This window comes from Psammomys obesus, unplaced genomic scaffold (genome assembly GCF_907164565.1).
Source record: "Psammomys obesus unplaced genomic scaffold, mPsaObe1.curated_primary_1811, whole genome shotgun sequence".
NCBI lineage: Eukaryota > Metazoa > Chordata > Mammalia > Rodentia > Muridae > Psammomys > Psammomys obesus.
The window spans coordinates 52,171,798-52,190,762 of NW_026585895.1; the positions used below are offsets into that span (position 1 = coordinate 52,171,798).

Below are 18,965 nucleotides of genomic sequence, written 5' to 3' on the forward strand. Positions count from 1 at the left end.
CCTGGGCCCTGGGAATATAAACTCAGAGCTGAGACTTCACTTGTTCACCTCTGTACTAATATCTGTACAATTCCCTCGTTTTATAAAAAATTATTAAGTATGTGATTAAGCCCTAATGAAGCTGGGTGGTGGTGGTCAGACCTCTAATCCCCAACACTAGGGATTTGACCTAGGTCCTCTGTATGTTACGGTTATGTAGCTTAGTGTTCTTGTGGGACTCCCAACAGTGGGAGCAGATCTGTTTCTGGCTGTTTTGCCTCTGTTTGGGACCCTTTTCCTCCTCTTGGGTTGCCTTGCCCAGCCTTGATATTAGGGTTTGTGCTTAGTCTTACTGTAGTTTGTTATGTCATGTTCAGTTGACATCCCTGAGAGGCCTGCTTTTTTCTGAAGAGAAACGGAGGAGTGGATCTCGGGAAGATGGGAGGGGAAACTGCATTCAAGATGTAATCTATGAGAGAAGAGTAAATTTTTTAAAATGAGTGCAATGGGAACGAAGAGCTGGAAGTGGAGCATGTACCTTCTGGCCCTTCCTGCGTCACTGTCAGCTAGGCTCTGTGGGAAGAGGAACAGTGCTCTGTTGTATGCTTAGCTGCTTACTGTTTCCCCCTGTCTCTCTTGGCATTGCTGCAGATCTACACCGACCCTACCAAGAGGCTTGAGCTTTACTTCCGGCCCAAGGACCCATACTGCCACCCTGTGTGTGCTAACCGGTTCAGTACCAGCAGCCTGCTACTCCAGATCAGGAAAAGAACAAGGCGGCGAAGAAGTGTCTTGGGAGATGAGGCCCATCCCCAGGTCACATTCGACTTAGAAATCCTTGGCACCATCTCTACAATTTACAAATTCCAGGGTAACTATAGCATCTCTAGTGGGGTGATTTCAGGGCTTGCTGTAGAGCCACGTGTAAAGTAGGGTAGGGTGTGCCCATGCCTGACAGAGCCGTTTCCCACTGTGGAAGCAGCCTCTTCAGTCAGCAGTCCCTTGTGGATTGTGGGTACACTGCCTTGCAACCTTTTGTTTTCATTCTCTCTCGCTTCCTTCCTTCCTTTCTCCTTCCTCCTCACCTTCCCACTCCCCCAAGATAGCGTGTCCTAGTTAGGGTTACCATCACAGTGATTTAACACCATGACCAAAGCAACTTAGGGAGAAAAGAGTTTGTTTTACTCACAGTCCCATATAAACTGTCCAGCACACAGGGTGTCTCTGCATGGACTTGGCTGTCCTGGAGCTCTCTATGTAGGCCAGGCTGACCTGGAACTTACAGAGCTCTGCCTACCTCTGCCTTCTGAGTGCTGGGATTAAAGGCATGCACCACCACACCTGGATTTCCTCTCTTCTAATGAGTTTATTTTCTGTTTTTATGGCCACATGTTTTATGTGTGTATAGGCCACATGTACCTGTAAATATCTGGAAAGAGTGTCCAGTCCCCTGGAGCTGGAATTATAAGCAGTTGTGAGTCATCTGATGTGGGAACTAAACTTGAGTCCTTGGAAAATCAGGAAGTGCTCTTAACCCCAAACCATCTCTCCAGCCCCGACCTTTTATACTCATTAGAAGCTAGGAGGGCTAGAGATGGCTCAGAGGTTAAGGGTACCAGTTGCTCTTCCAGAGGTCCTGAGTTCAATCCCCAGCAACCACATGGTGGCCCACAACCATCTATAATGAGATCTGGTGCCCTCTTCTCTTCTGGCCTGCAGGCAGAACACTGTATACATAATAAATAAAATAAATATTTAAAAAATAGAAGCTAGGAATCTAGAGTTCAGTGAGAAACTTTTCAGTTTTAAGATAAGTTATTGTAGTCAGGTGCATTGGTGCATACATGTAATTCCAGCACTTGGGGAGGTAGAGGCAGGCAGATCTCTGAGTTTGAGGCCAGTCTGGTTTACAGATCAAGTCTAGGACAGCCAAGGCTACACAGAGAAACCCTGTCTTGGGGTGGAAGGGAAGGTAAGTCATTGTTTGGGGCCAGATCAAACTAGTGGTCAGATCTCTAGTCTGAGATTAGTGTTTTGAAACCTTCTCCCACGCTGTCCTTAAACACTTAAGCTCATCAAGCCTTTGCATCAACCTCCCAATCGCTGAGATTGCAGCACTGTGGCACAGTAAGTCATGATTGCTGTTGTTTCATCCCCCAACTGACTTGTGTTCCATGGTACCTTATGATTCTTTGAATAGGATGCCGAGTGTAGGCTCCTCATTCAGAATCCAGGAGGAAGCAGAAAGGCAGTAAATGGAGAGTCAGGGCTAAAGAGTATTACTCTGACATTGTGCCTGCTGGGCCCTAATTGTTAGCATATAAGGTGAGTTTCATTGTAACATTTTCAAACATGCATATGACTACATACGTGTATATGATTACGTTTAGCTGCCCCACTTAAAAGTTTCTTTTTTTATATAATTATTTATATTTTATGTGCATTGGTGTTTTGCCTACATGTATATCTGTGTGAGGGTGTCAGATCTTGGAATTACAGACAGTTGTGAGCTGCCATGTGGGTGCTGGGAATTGAACCTGGGTCCTCTGGAAGAGTAGTCAGTGCTCCTAACCACTGAGCCATCTCTCCAGCCCCCCCTCACCAGTTTCTTTAGTGAGGTGCTTTAGCTTCTCTTTGCCTCAGTCTTCTTGTCTGTGCACTGGGGGCTGCGCAGCCAAGAGCTCATCAGACCCTGGAGAAGATTCACAGAGATGATGTGTGCTAAAGAGCTTGTGGGAGGTGCTTGGCAAGTGATCGGTACACCTTAGACATGGCTGCTGCCCTAAGGAGGAGACTAAATGAGAAGAGACAAGGGAAATCCAAAGAGAAAAAGGGAGAGGGAGAAGAGTTTGAGGTCAGCTTGGGCTACAGGAAGATCATGTCTCAAACGCAAAACAAAAGGAAAGGAGAATGAGACCTAAACCTGGGATGCCTTCAGCTGGGCACTGATGCAGGTCATCCTGGTAGATGAGCATGCACCATGGGGACTGTCTTTCCAGAGGGAGAGTGCTTCCTTATGTATTTCTCTAATTGAGACAGTACCCTACTGTATAGTGTGGCCCTAAACCAGCAGCCCCTGTAGCATGGTGGAAATACTGTACTGTAAGCAGGGGTACACTGTTTTATGAATTAGCTCCCTGGACTTTACCCTGCTGTTCCGTGGCTCTCCTCATCTCCCCCACACCATTCTTACTGCACTGATTTACAAACCCATCAGAGGGTGCTACATAGCTCACTCAGCACCTTCTTGAGAGGATTTGGGTGCCAGAGCCTGAGTGAGAGTCTCCATCTGTTTTGTCTTTCCAGGAATGTCTGATTTTCAGTATCTGGCAGTGCACACAGAAGCAGGTGGCAAGCATGTGTCCATGTATGACAGAGTGCTCATGCGCAAGCCTGAGAAGGAAGAGTTCTTCCACCAGGAGCTGCCACTCTACATCCCACCGCCCATCTTCTCCCGCCTCGACACTCCTGTGGACTATTTCTATCGACCTGAGACACAGCACCGGTAGGTAGCCCCCGACCCCTCACCCCAACCCCAGTGCAGCAGAAGGCCTGGGGCCAAGGCATCAGGATTACATTCAGAAGGCGAGTGTTCTCAGCAGTGACCTGGTAATCATAGACTGCATCACTCCCAACATACAGGGATGTGAGGGCTACTGATAAGACATGGTCTCTTTGCTTTCAATCCCCTGGTCATTACTGACCAGCCTCTCTTTGGACTTTGCAATTACTAATAATGACATTACCTGTGAAATGCCATGTGCAAGCATCCCACTCCAACCCAGGCCTTTTTGTTACCTCTGCCCCCCTCACAGCCTCCTGGTTCTTGTCCCAGCAGAGTTCATAGTTAGCTCTGTATCCCAGCCTCCACCATCTCCCTAAAGAACCTCAGCTCGTTTGTCCCACTTGCCCCTTCCCTGTCTGCCAGTGTCCCTCAAGCTGACTGTGACTGTCCCTGAGTCTTCCTCACTGAGTATGTGGCTGTGTTCTGAGGATGGGTGCTGGGGGTCCCAGAATCAGTGGTGGCTATCTCTTCCACTGAGGGCTCTGAAAGTCCTAATAAGGACACGTGCAACTCAAGTGAGATGAGTCCTTTCCCACAGTCTGGACAGAGAGGGCAGCCTGTGGCTGTTGGAAAGGCAGGTCCTCGGCATTGTTGGATGTCAATGTTCTCTGGAGGCAGCCGCAGATTGACACAGGGGAAGAAGAGGCCCTTTGTATAAGAGCCAGGACTGACTCATGTGGAAGAAATTAATTTGAGCAGTCTCAATATGAGATTACTAACAGTCACCAGCTGTGGGGAAGTGCTGAATCTGCATTTGGTCTCAACAATTTGCCAGTTCCCTGTCATCCCCATTTTACAAAGAAGGTAGATGAGACTTGGGGTCTACAGACCACATGGCAAGCTTTGAGCCTAGCCTTGCCCAATCCCTGGGCTGTACTTAGGCTTCAGTCTCACCCTGTCTTATTTTTATGCTTGTGATGTCTAGAGAAACAATCTGTCTCTGTAGCCCAGGCTGGCTTCAGACTCACAGCAACTCTAAGTAAGCCTCCCAAGTGCCGGGATCATAGACTTTAGACACTATGCCTAGCACCTTTTAAAATTATGTACACAAAGACAGGCTTTCTTATTGTGTTGTATGCTTCCCAGAAGCAGTGGTCTGGCTGCCTCTATTCTCTGCTATACCCTGGGGCCTGGCCTGAGCCAAGTGCTGCCAATAGCTGGCGCTCAGTGGAGGAAGCCTTGGGAAGCAGGTCAGTACACAGATAAGCCAGAGGTTGAAGGCCGGCCTGCAGTTGGGCTCTGGTTGCCTTAAGGAGACTCTGGCTGGCTGTGTGCAACCTGCAGAAGATTGAATGCTGACGTGGCACACAGTGGGTTCTGTGCCCTGTGAAGACAGCAGGTGCTGGAACAGATACTGCAGCACAGAAACAAAGGCAATACGAGGGAGAGCAGAAGCCTGGGATGGTCCAGAAGCTGTGCCCAGGATGGCCATTTTGAGAGGGGGAAGGACAGAAACTCTTGCCAAGTCCTGACAGAATCCTGTGGTGACCCAGGCTTAGAGCTTGGTGTTGGCAGTCTACATGGCAGGAAGGCTTTGCTCTGGGTTGGAGGCTGGGAAGCAGGACAGAATGTGAGCAAATGTTGTTGGGTGCATTCAAGATATTGTGTGGGTGGGCTGAGGGGCTCAGGAAGGCCATTAAGGAGCAAGTAGTAGAAACGAGTGATAGAAGAGCAGATCAAGAGAGGCTTCAGAGAAAACATTCTAGAACAAACCTGAAGCCCAGTGTAGAAGAAGTGTGAGATTCTGCCACCTCCAAAGCCAGGGGCTAGGGTTAAGGTCTCTTGGTCTCTAGGCTGCAGCAGCAGGCTTAGGTCTCAACCCAAAAAGTGTTATTGTTCTATGCTTTAAAAACTACTGTGATGGGGCTGGAGAGATGGCTCAGAGGTTAAGAGCACTGTCTGCTCTTCCAGAGGTCCTGAGTTCAATTCTCAGCCACCACATGGTGATTTATAGCCATCTGTAATGAGATCTGGTGCCCTCTGCTGGAGTGCAGGGAGAATACTGTATAAGTACTAAATTAAAAAAAAAACAAACCAAACTTACTATGATGGGCTGGAGAGATGATTCAGTGGTTAAGAGCACTGTCTGCTCTTCCAGAGGTCCTGAGTTCAATTCCTGGCAACCACATGGTAGCTCACAACCATCTATAACATGATCTGATGTCCTCTTTTGCCATGCAGGTGTACATACAGATAGGAGTGTTCATATATGTAAAAGTAAGTAAATAAATCTTTTAAAATAACAACAACAAAAAAATACTATGATGGGTGGTGGTGGCACATGCCTTTAATCCCAGCACTTGAGAGGCAGAGGCAGGCAGATCTCTGTCAGTTCCAGGACAGCCAGGGCTATTACACAGATAAACCCTGTCTCGAAAAGTAAATAAAACAAAGCAAAACAAAAACCCTACTGTGAACTAGAGTAGTGTATACCTGTACTCCAATTACCGAGAAAGCTGAGGCAGGACACTCACTTAAGCCAGGAGCAAGTAAACCTTTATAGGTTCACACATTGATAATCCCAGTGCTCACAAAGTTGAGGGTTGCAAGTTTTAAGGCCACTCTGAGCTGACTTAAAAAAAAAAAGTAGCCAGGCAGTGCCAGCACACACCTTTAATCCCAGCACTTGCGAGGCAGAGGCAAATGAATCTCTGAGTTTGAGGCCAGCCTGTTCTACAGATTAAGTTCCAGGACAACCAGGGCTACACAGAGAAACCCTGTCTCAAAAAACCAAAACAAACAAAATGGAAAAAGGCTTAGGTGCCCTACAAGGGCTTACATGGTGCTCAGTGTTGATGTTTTCAAAGCTATTTAGTCTGTTGTTTTCCTGTCCACTCCTCTGCCGTGTTTTTTTGTTGTTGTTGTTTTGTTTTTGTTTTTTGGGATTATGAGAGTAAGTGTACTTGTTAAGAAAAAACAAGTATGAAAAGATACAGCCAAAAAAGAATAAGTACCATTGCCTCCCTGCCAGAACCCCTTACTAATGGAGGACAGCTCACTGCATGTGCAGTGTGCCCAGCATGAGAGTGTTAAGCCTGTTTTGGGTATGATTGCTCTTTTCTTAAACTTTTTCTGTTACATTTATCTTTATTTAGTCTGCGCATGTGTGCATGTGCATGCATGCATGTGCGTCCACATCTGGACATGCATGTCCCATAGTGCAGGTATTGAAGGACAGCTTGTAGGAATCACTTCTCTCCTTCCACTTTGTGTGTCCTCTGGTTTGAACTCAGGTCACTTGGATCATCAGACTTGACAGTAAGCACCTTTATCCACCAAGCCACCATCCCTCGTTGCTTTTTGTTTTGTTTTTTTGAGAAAGGGTCTCACTATGTAGCTCTAGATGTCCTGGAACTCACTATGTAGACCAAGCTAGTGTGGAACTCACAGAGTTCTGCCTGCCACTGCCTCCAAAGTATTGGGATTAAAGCTGTGCATCACTCTGCCCGGCTGCCTCATTGCTTTTTCAAAGTTACATACTTCTGATGTGTTTTTATCTTCTCACAAAGAAAGTTACACCTGTAGTAGAAAAAACAACACACAGAAGAAAGTAAAACACCTGTGCTACACTCTGGCTGGCAGCTGGTCCCAGCCTCTGGCGTAGGTCATGGGTTGGGGCCAGCTGTCTTTGGGCCCATAAGTGTGACCCTTTTTCTTCGTTGTGTGATTGGGCAGATTCCCAGCACATGAAAATAACCTGCCTTTCTTCCCAGGCACTGTTGATTTTTGGGCATAGCTGGCCTTCCTGGGAGAGGGGTCCCTGGCTGTCTACCTAGGTGTTGAGTGTCCTATATGCTGGGACTGAAGAGGGGAGGCTGCAGGGTGGTGAGCCCTGGCTGCTCCTACCAGCAGTTCTGCACAGACCTAGAATCACTGTGGTCAGTAGAGCTAGTCAGAGGCTGTGGATGAGCAGCAGAGGCAGCCACGGCACCCTCCCTTTAGTCTCCTCTCTGAAATGAAGGCCAGTTACCTACTTTCCTTCTTGATGGTGCTAGGGGCTCTGGGAGGTCTTTAAAGCAGGATAGTGTTGTTCCTACCTGGGATGGTTCCTGAAAGGCACATTTGGAAAAAACTGACTTGACCCCATGTATCATATTCTGTTTGTCAGTGTAAAAACCATCTGTTAATTTTTTGCTTTTTTGTTTGCAGTTGATATGTACTCATGTAGAAAAGTAGGGGAAAGTGCAAACTGGATGAGGTTAGGAGGATAGCTTGAGTCTAGGAATTCTAGACCAGCCTGGGTTCATAGCAGCAGGCTGTTTTCTAAAAAAGGATAAAGGGGCTAGAGAGGTGGCTCAGTGGTTATGGGCATTGTTGCTCTTCCAGAGAACCAGAGTTTGGGTCCCAGAACCCACATCAGGTGGCTCACAACTTCTGACCTCCATAAAACTCATATAACATGTTGCATAAATATACAAACACATACACATAAATAAAAATAAGCATATTTTAAAAGTTTTGGTAACAAATGGAAAAAAACAATGACTACAAATGGGATTGTGACATCCTAGACATAGAGTAAAATGCACTTTGAAGTGCTGTGGGGGTGGCCTGGAATGGAGGAAGCAGGGGCCTATGTGTGGCAGTAGCTGCTGAAGCTGAGGATATGCACATGGAAGTTCTACCGTCACTGCCTCTGCTGTTTCTCATGACTGCCCTTTAAATAATTAGGCAATCACTGCTTCTGCAGCCACCCACCTGGGCATGTCTGATACATACAGAGTTTGTGTGCTTTAAAACAATGTTTAAGGGTCATGGCAAACTGAAGAAGGTATAGAGATTTATATTTCAGTGTATGAGGACACGTCTCACCTCTTCCCATGCACACATACAAAGTGGTCTGTTTGCTCCAGGGCACATCCCCACACAGGTGCAGTTCACATGGGCTCCTCTTGTGTTGGACACTATGAGTGTGGACAGATAGAACTGTAGCTTAATCTCTGGGCTTCGGTGGTACCATCTGTCTGCATTCTTTTCATTCACCTGTGTCGTCCAGGTGCTTCTGAGCCAAGTCACTGTCTGCTAGATGGAAGGACAGTTGGCTCAGGGATGGCTGCAGCCAGGCTTCTTAGGGCTACAACCTAGGTGCTGTAGCAGATCCTCTTTGGGCACATTTCCTAATCTTGGTGGCCTCACTTACTTCCTCAGAAACTACTTACTTGAAGGATCATTTTGAGAGTGAAGTGAGTTGTGTACATAGTCAGAGTCCATGTCACTGTTCACATAGGTGGCCGATGGGCATTTGGATTGTGTGCTTTTCACTGGCTGCATGATGTGTGAGGCTGATAAAATTACAGTTGGGAGGCCACCAGCCTTTTGATGGTGTCCTTTCACATACCCCAGCCCCTGGTACTCCGGGGCCTTGCCCTCCTTCAAGGCCACTGGCCCCAGAGTTTCCCTGAGCCACTGCAGGCAGTTACAGCCCCTTCCCACCCTTGATGGCAGCCTCAGGGCACGTGCTGGGGTCCTCTCTCTACTGAATTTGGAGAAAGGCACATGTGTATGGTCTACAGGTGAGGCAGGCCTACCGGATTACCTGCCTGCCTGGCCAAGCCTGCCCAGGATGGTAATCTAAGCTTCTATCTGTCCACAGGGAAGGCTATCACAATCCCTCCATCTCAGGCGAGAACCTGATTGGACTGAGTAGAGCCCGGCGCCCTCACAATGCCATCTTTGTCAACTTTGAGGACACTGAAGTACCTGAACAGCCTTTGGAGGCTGCAGTACAGACGTGGAAGAAGGCTTGCACCAACCCCATAGATCAGAAGGTGGAGGAAGAACTGAGGAAGGTGCGTCTCATGCCCCATCGAGCCTGTTATGCCACCTGTGCTGCTCACTGTGGGTGGCTCAGGTTTTCATAGCACTGGCTGGTTAGCACAGGGGAATTTTTATCTCCAGCTGTTACATCTAAAAGCTGTGTCAGAAGCTGGGCTTGGTGGCATGGCCTATAACCGCAGGAGTAGGGGTAGTGCAAGTAATAGGCCAGCTGGCTGGCAAAGTGAGTTCAGGGCTAGCCTTGGCAACTAGATTATCCCAGAAAGTAAAACGAGACACTGTGCTGGGTCACATGCTGTGTGGAATGGTCAAGGCTGAGTACTCAGGACCTCAAAAGTCCTGCATTTCCAAAGTTGAAAATGTTCCCTAGTTTTTAAAGTACCATTGGTGTGCCAGAGATGGGTCCTCCTGGGGTGTGACTTGAATGTAGAACTGGTCTAGTAGCTTGTGTAGAGCTACTAGTGTAACAACACTGTGGGCTCTGGCTATGTGCCAGGCTGTAGCGCCTTCACCCTGGTGGAGCTGGAGACATGTCACAGGCCACTGCACTCCCTCAGGCTTTGGTGCTGTGTGCTAGTGCCTAGGTCTCTGCTCATCCACAAGCTTAAACAGCAGGTTTTCAGTGAGACTTTCATTTTGACACTGAAGTCTCACCCTGTTCAAGGACGGCTCCTTCAGAGACCGCAGCCCTTATTGAATCTCAGTAGTCACCTGAGGCTTCCTCTGTGGCTCATCTTTGTCCTGGCTCACGGGGCTTTTCTGCCCTAGCCTTCCATCCTCTTGCCACAGTGGCCTTGTACAGCCCTCTGCAGGACCAGGCCATCCCTCCACCCTCTTAAAGTCCCATCCCCAGCACCTGGCTTCCAGGTTAGGGATGATAAGGACTCTGAGGGATTTTAGCATGTGCTTGCTCAGTCCTCTTGCTCCATTGCACTGTGAACCATGTAAGGACGGGACCCCAATACTGCACAGTTGCACTTGAATGTCCAGGATGTATAATGCATGTCTCTTGAGGGATTGGAGCTAGGGAGGGAGGGGTTACAAATTACTAGTAGGTATGGCGAGTTCCAGAGGCTTATTGAGTCTTTGTGCTCTCCCACTGGGGGCCAGACACACAGGGACAGCTAATGTGAGAGGACCAGCAGCTGTAGTGTTCATCTCAGACTCTGTCCATGACTTTCCCCAGCTCTTTGACATCCGCCCCATCTGGTCACGAAATGCTGTCAAGTCAAACGTCAGTGTCCACCCTGACAAGCTTAAGATCTTGCTTCCCTATATGGCTTATTACATGGTAAGTGGCAGCTGGTCTCATGCTCACCTTGGTTCCCACCAGTGTGGTCCTTGATTCCTGATGTGACATTTTAGAGTCATGGCCCTAACAGAAGGCAGACATACCTCCTAGCATTCCTGTCACCTGGCACTCTGAGACAACTGGTTACAGAGCTGGGGAGATGGCTCAGTGGGTAAAGGACTTGCTGCATAGGGTTTAGGGTCTCCAGCAGCCACATGGTGGCATGTGCCCTTAACCCCAACACTGAGTAGGTGAAGAGTGATGGAGACAACACCACAGCCTCTGGTATTTGATACATGCATGCGCACACACACACAGACATGCATACCCACACATGTGCACACACACAGTGAGACCCATACACATAAAAAAAGAAACAGCTAAAAGATTTCAAAGCCCCCAGGTCCACCAGACCCTTCTAATAATGTTTCTGGATATGAGCAGATGACTTTAAATGAAGGAGCATTACCTAATTCATAGGTAAGCATTCTTTGCATAGTGAACTTATAGTGAGAAATTCCTGAGGGCCTGGCACTGGATGAGGCTTTGTATCCCTGCCTTTATTCCTCCTGCAGGTGACAGTAAGAATCCCTTTTTATCTCTGAGGAAAAGCTGGATTCAGAGAGTTGACATGCCATGTCTTGGTTCTGCAGCCAATGAGTGTTAGCGCTACCTGAGGCTAGCGCTAGCTAGCCGAGGCCCCTTAGTGACAGTACCTCTCACCTCAATGCCCCATATTGAGTGGGGCTTAGTAGAAGAAGTCCACCCTTGATTCCTCCCAGGAGAAGATAGAGGTGGGGGTGGGAGTGGTACAGAGGTTCCTAAAAGTTCTGAAGAAAGGGGGTCCTACCTGCCAAGGAGAGCCAACATAAAACATGACCTCAAAGGTTGTTGATGGGCAGGGCCACTGTTGGACTCCAGCCTGGAAAGCCACATTTTCTCCCTGAGCATGACTTCTAAGTCCAGCTGTAGTGCTATTCAAGGACAGAAATCAGTGCACTAAGACAGTTGTCACATTATGCCTTGGTAGAAACTCCTGATCTCACTTTATCCTCATAGAACCTTGTCAAAGAGTCTTGGGGGTCTAAAGCTATGTTCTTAGAGTTCAGGGGGTCCTGCTGCCTTACTGTAGGGCTTGGTCCCACCCCAGGGTACTAGAGGACCCTTGGCATTACCTTACACTCAGTACGGTTTGGGTCTCCAGATAACAGGCCCATGGAGAAGCTTGTGGATTCGATTTGGCTATGACCCTCGAAAAAACCCAGATGCCAAGATTTATCAAGTCCTTGACTTTCGAATCCGATGTGGCATGAAATACGGTAAAAATAAATATAGTTTCTACCTTTGTCCCCCAATCCTAGCACTCTTCCTTAAAAAAAAAAAAAGAAAAAGATTTATGTGTATGTATCTGTGTGTTTGAGATGTGTCTGCATGTGTGCGTGTAGGTGAACACTCCTGTGTACATATTTGGAAGCCAGTCACAAGGGTCAGTATCCTGTGTCACTTTTTACCTAGTTCTTTGAGGCAGAATCTTTTAATGAACCTGGGGCTCACATTTTCTCAGCTGGAAGCCTGCAAGCCCCAGCAATAATGTCTAAGTCGCATGCACATACAAGCACACCCAGAGCTTGGGTGGAAAGACATGCATGCAGCATGCCCAGCATGCTGTGGAGATGCTGGGATCCTAATGAGAATCCTCATGTTTGCACAGCCATCTCTGCAGCTACTATTTCTAGCACTGTCTTTTATGCTGGGGCTGAATAGGGATGGCTCAGCAGGAGCACATATGCTTGCAGAAAACCCTTGTTTAATTCCCATCACTCATGTCATACAACTCACAACCATCTGTAACTACACTTAGAGAATACAATGCCTCTGGTCTCTATAGGGATATGCACTTACGTACTGACACATATAATTTTTAATTCTAGATATATACATACACATACTTTTTTTTAAGAGCCTATTCCCAGCAGGACATGGTAGCACACACCTTTAATTCCAACATTCACAAGGCAGAACCAGGCAGGGAGAGAAAGAGAGAGAGAAACTCTTGTTATGGAGAGACTAGAAACATCTCTGTGCCCTCAGCACCCCACCCCTGAGAGTCTATGGAGCAGCATGAAGGAGCTTGGAAATGGAAGTGCCAGCTCTTCTCCAGCTCTTCTGTGGCCCTCTGATTAATAAGCAAGGACTGTGTCACCCCTGCTGTCACCCACTTGGGTTTGCCACCTACTTCTCTCCTGACATGCGGCCTTTGCATGTAGGTTATGGCTCCAGGGACATGCCTGTCAAAGCAAAGCGCAGCACATACAACTACAGCCTCCCCATCACCGTCAAGAAGACGTGTAAGTGGCTGGATCGTCCGCATCAGGACATGCAAGGGAGGTGGGCATTTGGACAACAAGGTGGGAAGTCTGTTGGCCATTCCTTACAGACAGGTGCCAAAGGTCAGGCAGGGTGATTCCACTCCAAGTATACCAAAGCACTGCCTTGCTCCCATGCAGCTAACCAGCTTGTCACTATGCATGACCTGAAGCAGGGCCTGGGCCCATCAGGGACAGACGGCCCACGGAAATTGACCTACAATAAGTACAAGCTCAAGGTGAGTGCCCTAAGGTTCCAACTTTACAAAATTTATTCCTGGTATTCCTGATACTACAAACTTTAGGGTCTTCGAGATACACAGGATCCTTGTGTGTAACTGGCATAAACCCCATTTTTTGAGCTCTCTTAATGGCTTTTGTTGCTTTCTGTTTCTTTCCACAAAGTCCTGTTATGTGCCTTCTGTAAATGCATCCAGTAGATGGAGAAATAAAATGGGACAAAAGCTTTACATTCTTATAATCTACACATTTCTCACCTAAGACACTTCTTGTTACTTACTTACTTACTTACTTACTTACTTACTTACTTACTTACTTACTTACTTACTTACTCATTTACTTATTTACTTACTTATTTATTTATTTATTTATTTATTTATTTATTTATTTATTTATTTATTTATTTATTTATTTATTTGTAAAGTGCTCTGTCTGCATGTATACCTGCATGCCAGAAGAGGGCAGTAGAAGGTATAGATGGTTGTGAGCCACCATGTGGTTGCTGGGACTTGAACTCTAGACCTCTGGAAGAGCAGAGCTCTTAACCACTGAGCCATCACTCCAGGCCAAGACAAGAGACACTCTGCCTGCCCAGTGCCTTTGCATTAGTAGCACTTTAGACCCCTCCAGAAACCAAGTGGGAATTTGGGGTACCATCTGCCAAAGGCCATGGAGAACTAGGACCATCTGGGCAGAGGTGGTGGCAAGTCCTGGAGAGGGAAATGTGACAGCAGATGTGTGTGGCTGTCCTGGTGAGCCTGGTTCCCCTGAGGCCTGGAACTGCTGCTGAAATGATGGAAGTCAGACAAAGACATGAGCACAGGCCAGACCAGAACATCTGGGACTCAGCTGTGGGTTGACATGGGTGATGAGATGCACCCAGATGGAGGTCTCACATTTTCATCAGCATCACCCAGCAGTGGTTAGCATACTCCCACTTGCCATGATCTCTCCATAGTCCTGGGAGAGACCAAGCTAGTGTGTTTTCTATCCCAGAGTCCCCACTCAAGAAGCTGTGGCAGAAAATTTAAGTTCAACAGACAGGTGACTTAAAGGAGACAGCTATCCCCTAGTGCCATCATGCCTTCACCACCAATGTCTTGGGGCCTTGCTTTTGACTCTAGGGCTATATTCCAAGTAGAAAAAAATGGAAATGATACTCACTGAACACTGCCCTCCTCCCCCAAAAGTGGACGAGGGAGCATGCAGAGATGCACAGAGTGCCTGATTAGAAACAGCTGGGGAAGAATAGACCTACTCCTTTTGGAAGGCACAGAAGGCAGAGCCCAGTGCAGGCTGGTGGTGGCCCCAAGCTGTAAATTGGCAGGATTCCCAGGGGTCTGAGAAGGGCCTGATGGCCTCCACCCAGCACCTCCTGGGGAGTGAAAGCTTCTCTCCACATCTGCTGGCCACCCTGGGCCTGGGGATAAGCCAACTCCTTAGACTTCCATGAAAGCCACAGCATGGGTGTCCCCAGAATTGTTAGACCTGGGGTACTGTGTAATCACCCCCTTCTCTTCCCTCTTTTTTTTTTTAATTTAATTTTATTTATTTATTATGTATACAATGTTCTATCTGCATATAGACTTGCACGCTAGAAGAAGACACTGGATCTTATTATAGATGGTTGTAAGCCACCATGTGGTTGCTGGGAATTGAACTCAGGACCTCTGGAAGAGCAGCCAGTGCTCTTAACCTCTGAGCCATCTCTCCAGCCCTCTCTTCCCTCTTTTTTGCAGGATTCTGTCTACATCTTCCGGGAAGGGGCTCTGCCACCGTATCGACAGATGTTCTACCAGCTGTGTGATTTGAATGTAGAGGAGTATGTATGAGGGGTCCTATGCCACTGATGGCCTGTGGAACTCTAGGCTAGAACTCGCTCAGGACCGGTATTCTCTGCAGCTTTTCCTGCAGCCGAGCCTTAAGGGAGACTTGACCACTGGGATTTGGGTGCTGCACTGGGTCCGGCTGTGTGGGGCTATAAGGCCGTTGGCAGCAAGCACAGACTGCACTGTGCCCTGTAGAGAGCAGCCCTGCTTGCTTACAAGCAGGGAGCTGGAGTCTTTGCCTGAGAGTCTCCTTGATTGACATGGCTCCTGATCCTGGACATCTTCAGCCCATTTGTTCTCAACCACATTTAGAAGACACCAAGAGTGGAGCAATAGTACATAAGGGAACAAGGCAGCAGTGGAACCTAGGGAAAGCCTGACTGTTAACAGAAAAGTGTGTCTGGGTATACACCCAGCTTTGTACAGTTTCGGGTTTGTTTTTTTTTGGGGGGGGGTGGTCAGGATAGCTCTTCAGAGACAGCAAAAGTTAAGGAACCCAGCTGGGACCATTTGTCCCTGCAAGCTCTTTATTACACAACACCTTTGAGTATTCTGTGCACTGTTTCTCACACAGAGCATGTAAGAAACCCCCACTGGCATCCTGTTCTCACAAACCCTGTGCCCACAGAGCTCTGCTAGAACTCTATCCCATGAGCCACCACACATGGAGTCATACCCTGGGGTTCTTCATAAGCTCCCCACCATAGCACTCTGCCCCCAGACTGTGTCCACACAGCTTTCTCTGCCCACAGGTTGCAGAAAATTGTTCACCGCAACGATGGGACAGAGAGTTTGTGCACAGAGAGAGATGGGTGGTGCCTACCCAAGACCACAGATCACCTGAGGGACACCATGTCACGAATGATTCTGCAGACCATCCGCTCTGAGAGGCCTGGTGAGAGCCACGTGTGCAGGGTGGCCTCACACCTGCTGACAGAAGCTCCAGAGAGCCTCATGCTGGCTGTGGTGGGAGGGAGGCATGTGAGCTAGGACTCGCTGTGTGACACTGACTGAGCAGACAAGAGGGAAAGGATGCAGCCTCCCAGTACAGCACGGCTCTGCCCATATCCTCCCATGGAGCTGTATGTCCCATGGCCTTGACTGTATTCCTCAGGTCCTTGCTCAAAACAAAGCCAAGACTAGCCCCTGAGGTAGTAGGAAGTGAGGCGCTTGCAGGGCTTGGGGGCAGGGGTTGGTCTATAAAGGGACCCAAAGAGCAGTGAAAAGCTTTTACAAAAGACTCCTTTTGAGTTGGGTAGCAGGCATCTGAGCAGAGCAGGCTTTCTGGCTATGTTTGAGACGTGGGCTCAACCTCTTAGGAGTCCAGTCAAGGCTATCATCGTTTTCTGGGAGTACTGGTGTGTACCCTCTCAATAGAAATTGGATTCAAATATACCTTCTTAGGCTTCAGCCCACACTCATGGGTCCCCACCCTCATACTTTCCATAGTAGCTTTTTCATTGCTTGAGCCAACTGCCTGTCATAGTAAGTGGGCTCTAGGACTACCAAGGAATCTTGCATTGGGACACAGCCTATTTTTGTCCTTCTTGCGCAGCTCTCTTCTCCAACACAGGTAAGGCTGACCGTGGCAAAGAGCAGCTAATGTTTGAGTCTGGAGAGGAGGAAGAGGAGGAGGAGGAGGAAGAGGAGGATTTCAAGCCCTCAGATGGAAGTGAAAATGAGATGGAGACAGAGATTCTGGATTATGTGTGATGAAGCTCTGGTCCCAGGCAACCAGGTGAGACTGGCAGCTGTCCTCACAGAGAAGCCCAGCAAAGGCAGGGTAGTGGGATGGCCCTAGAGCACCTCAGAAGAAAGCTGCTGTTCTCACAACAGGTCTTGGCTCTACCTGTGCCCTTCTGCTCAGTACTGCCTTCTGCCCTGGGTGGTTGAGGGTGACCCTATTGCCATGCAGATGATCCAAGACTAGCAAAAGCCAGAGGTCAATATGGTAAAGCTTGCGACACCCATCTTGGGCAGATGTCTTGTGAATCAGTTGACAGAGATGGCCTGAGGAGCCTGGTCTGTAATTGCAGGTGGCCAGACTGTTTTTGGGCTTGGATGTCATCTGTCTGGGGTAACGTTAGTAGAAGCTAGGATCAGCCAGAATTGTCCTATTAATTTCCCTGAGTGACTGGATGTCTCAGCATGGGGGGTTAGAATTAGGAGTGTTTCCTCTTGCCTGAGGCTCTCTGGAATCTTATTTGTTCCTTCACTCATTCAGGACATGCTGATATGCCATGATTGGACAGTTGGGACAGGCCTGTGCCCCGGTCCAGGTCGGTGAGATGAGGACACTGGGCAACCCCAGGCTAGGCTCAGCCTGTTCACCAAGTGGACCAGCTCTTCAGTTCCCTGAACACATCCTGTTGTCTCACAACTTCCTGTTGTGCAACTAGAGACTGTCATGTCCCTGCCGAGCTGGCCTCCCTGGAAGGTCTCCCATGCATGGCCTCCCAAGCCCCCAGGGTGGCAGCAGCACTTCCTGAAGGGTGCTGATCGAGAGATGGGCCATTGTTTTGTTTCTCTGTGTGGCCTCTCTGCCTTGAACAGCCTGGCGCACGCGCATGCACACGATCAAGTCACATCAATTCCAAAGTCAAATGCCTTGAGCCAGTGCATCCTCCTGACACAACTGAGGACACATTGTTTCATTTGGCCCAAGTGGGCACTCCTAGGAACTTCATAGCCTTACAGGGAATCAGCAGAACAGACCCTGTGTCCCCTGCTGACCCTGCTTCCTGCTGCTTCGAAGAAAGCTCAGCCCAGAGGCAGGAAGTAGTTCTTCCCCAAAGGCTAGCCAGACCTTGCCTGTTCCCCACAGGACTTCTGTCATAGCAGCTACCAGGACACCTCAGCTGGGAGCTTTCCCACTTTTAGCTGCTACCCATTCCCATCCTGGTCCTTGAGGAGGAAGGGGTTCTAGGTTCTGATACCATCTACCCAGTATGCCTTGACTCTGTAGACCTGAAGAAGGTGCTGAGTGAGGGCCCTTTGGAGGCTTTACCTACACAGTGCCCAGGGAAGTGGCAGCCATGCCTTAGGTTGACCAGACTGGAAGGACTTGGTCTAGCCACATTTGCTAAAGTTATTCTCCTGAACTCCCATGTAAATAAAAGTGGCTTTTAGTACAAAAAGTGTAAAAGTCCCTCAGAAGCAGACACTGGTGTTTCATGCAGCTGGTTACTGGCAGCAGATTTCATATTACTGAGTCTTATTGCATATTTGTGTTTTGCTGGGTGAGTTTAAGGAAAGATCATACTTGTCCCCAACAGAACTGCAGCACTGTGTGATACTTACTAGCCAAGATTCTCCAGAGCAGCAGAGCAGTTAGGATTAATTGCAAGTAGTTGGTTCACAGTGAAGGTATAGGTGCTCGGTCTTCAGGGCATGGTGTGGGGTGGAGTCAAAGGTAGCATGCTGGCCACATGTCCACCACCACCATCCCTGCCCTCCATCTCAGCCCTGTAACACACTGTGTGAAGCCCACCTATTGATTTGAAAGCATTTGAATTAAAAAACAGCCTCTGCTCCCTACACATGGGGCCAATGGACAGCTTGGTCTTCATACGGGGTACCTGGCAAGTGGAGGTGGGGTCCCTGTTTCTATCATGGACTATATTGTCTGCTTTTTGATCACTTCCCCCTGGCAGCACTGCCTTGCCTGGTCTCAAAGATGCTCAGTCTTGATGTGCTGGGGAGGGTTGATACAGAGGGGAAGGGGGGACCCTAGGGATGTAAAGTAAATAAACTGAAAACAAACAGCCTAACAGAAACATTTGTAATGTATGACCAAATGCTTTAGGGGTTCTTGTTGGCTGTTACTCTCTTTTGAGACAGGTACTCTATGTGGCCCTGATTATCCTGGAACTCGCTGTGTAGACCAGGCTAGTGTTAAACTCATGAAGATCCTTCTGCCT

At 48.3% G+C, this 18,965-nt stretch overlaps 1 protein-coding gene across 2 annotated transcripts in view; it reads left to right on the plus strand.

Annotated features, from left to right (window-relative positions):
- The window catches only part of Gtf3c5 (general transcription factor IIIC subunit 5), a 19,794-nt gene extending 1,212 nt beyond the window's left edge, over nucleotides 1-18,582 (plus strand). The window contains exons 2-12 of one of the 2 annotated variants that reach the window (XM_055600644.1): nucleotides 631-850; nucleotides 3,286-3,484; nucleotides 9,138-9,333; nucleotides 10,506-10,610; nucleotides 11,815-11,929; nucleotides 12,878-12,958; nucleotides 13,118-13,215; nucleotides 14,956-15,038; nucleotides 15,798-15,940; nucleotides 16,619-16,783; nucleotides 17,270-18,582. In XM_055600644.1, the coding sequence (XP_055456619.1) occupies nucleotides 631-850; nucleotides 3,286-3,484; nucleotides 9,138-9,333; nucleotides 10,506-10,610; nucleotides 11,815-11,929; nucleotides 12,878-12,958; nucleotides 13,118-13,215; nucleotides 14,956-15,038; nucleotides 15,798-15,940; nucleotides 16,619-16,758 (1,380 nt within the window). In that variant the 3' untranslated portion in view covers nucleotides 16,759-16,783; nucleotides 17,270-18,582. Of the gene's footprint in view, nucleotides 1-630; nucleotides 851-3,285; nucleotides 3,485-9,137; nucleotides 9,334-10,505; nucleotides 10,611-11,814; nucleotides 11,930-12,877; nucleotides 12,959-13,117; nucleotides 13,216-14,955; nucleotides 15,039-15,797; nucleotides 15,941-16,600; nucleotides 16,784-17,269 lie in introns of both variants that reach the window. The other variant, XM_055600643.1, reaches the window with a different exon arrangement.
- The last annotated feature ends 383 nt before the right edge of the window (nucleotides 18,583-18,965 follow it).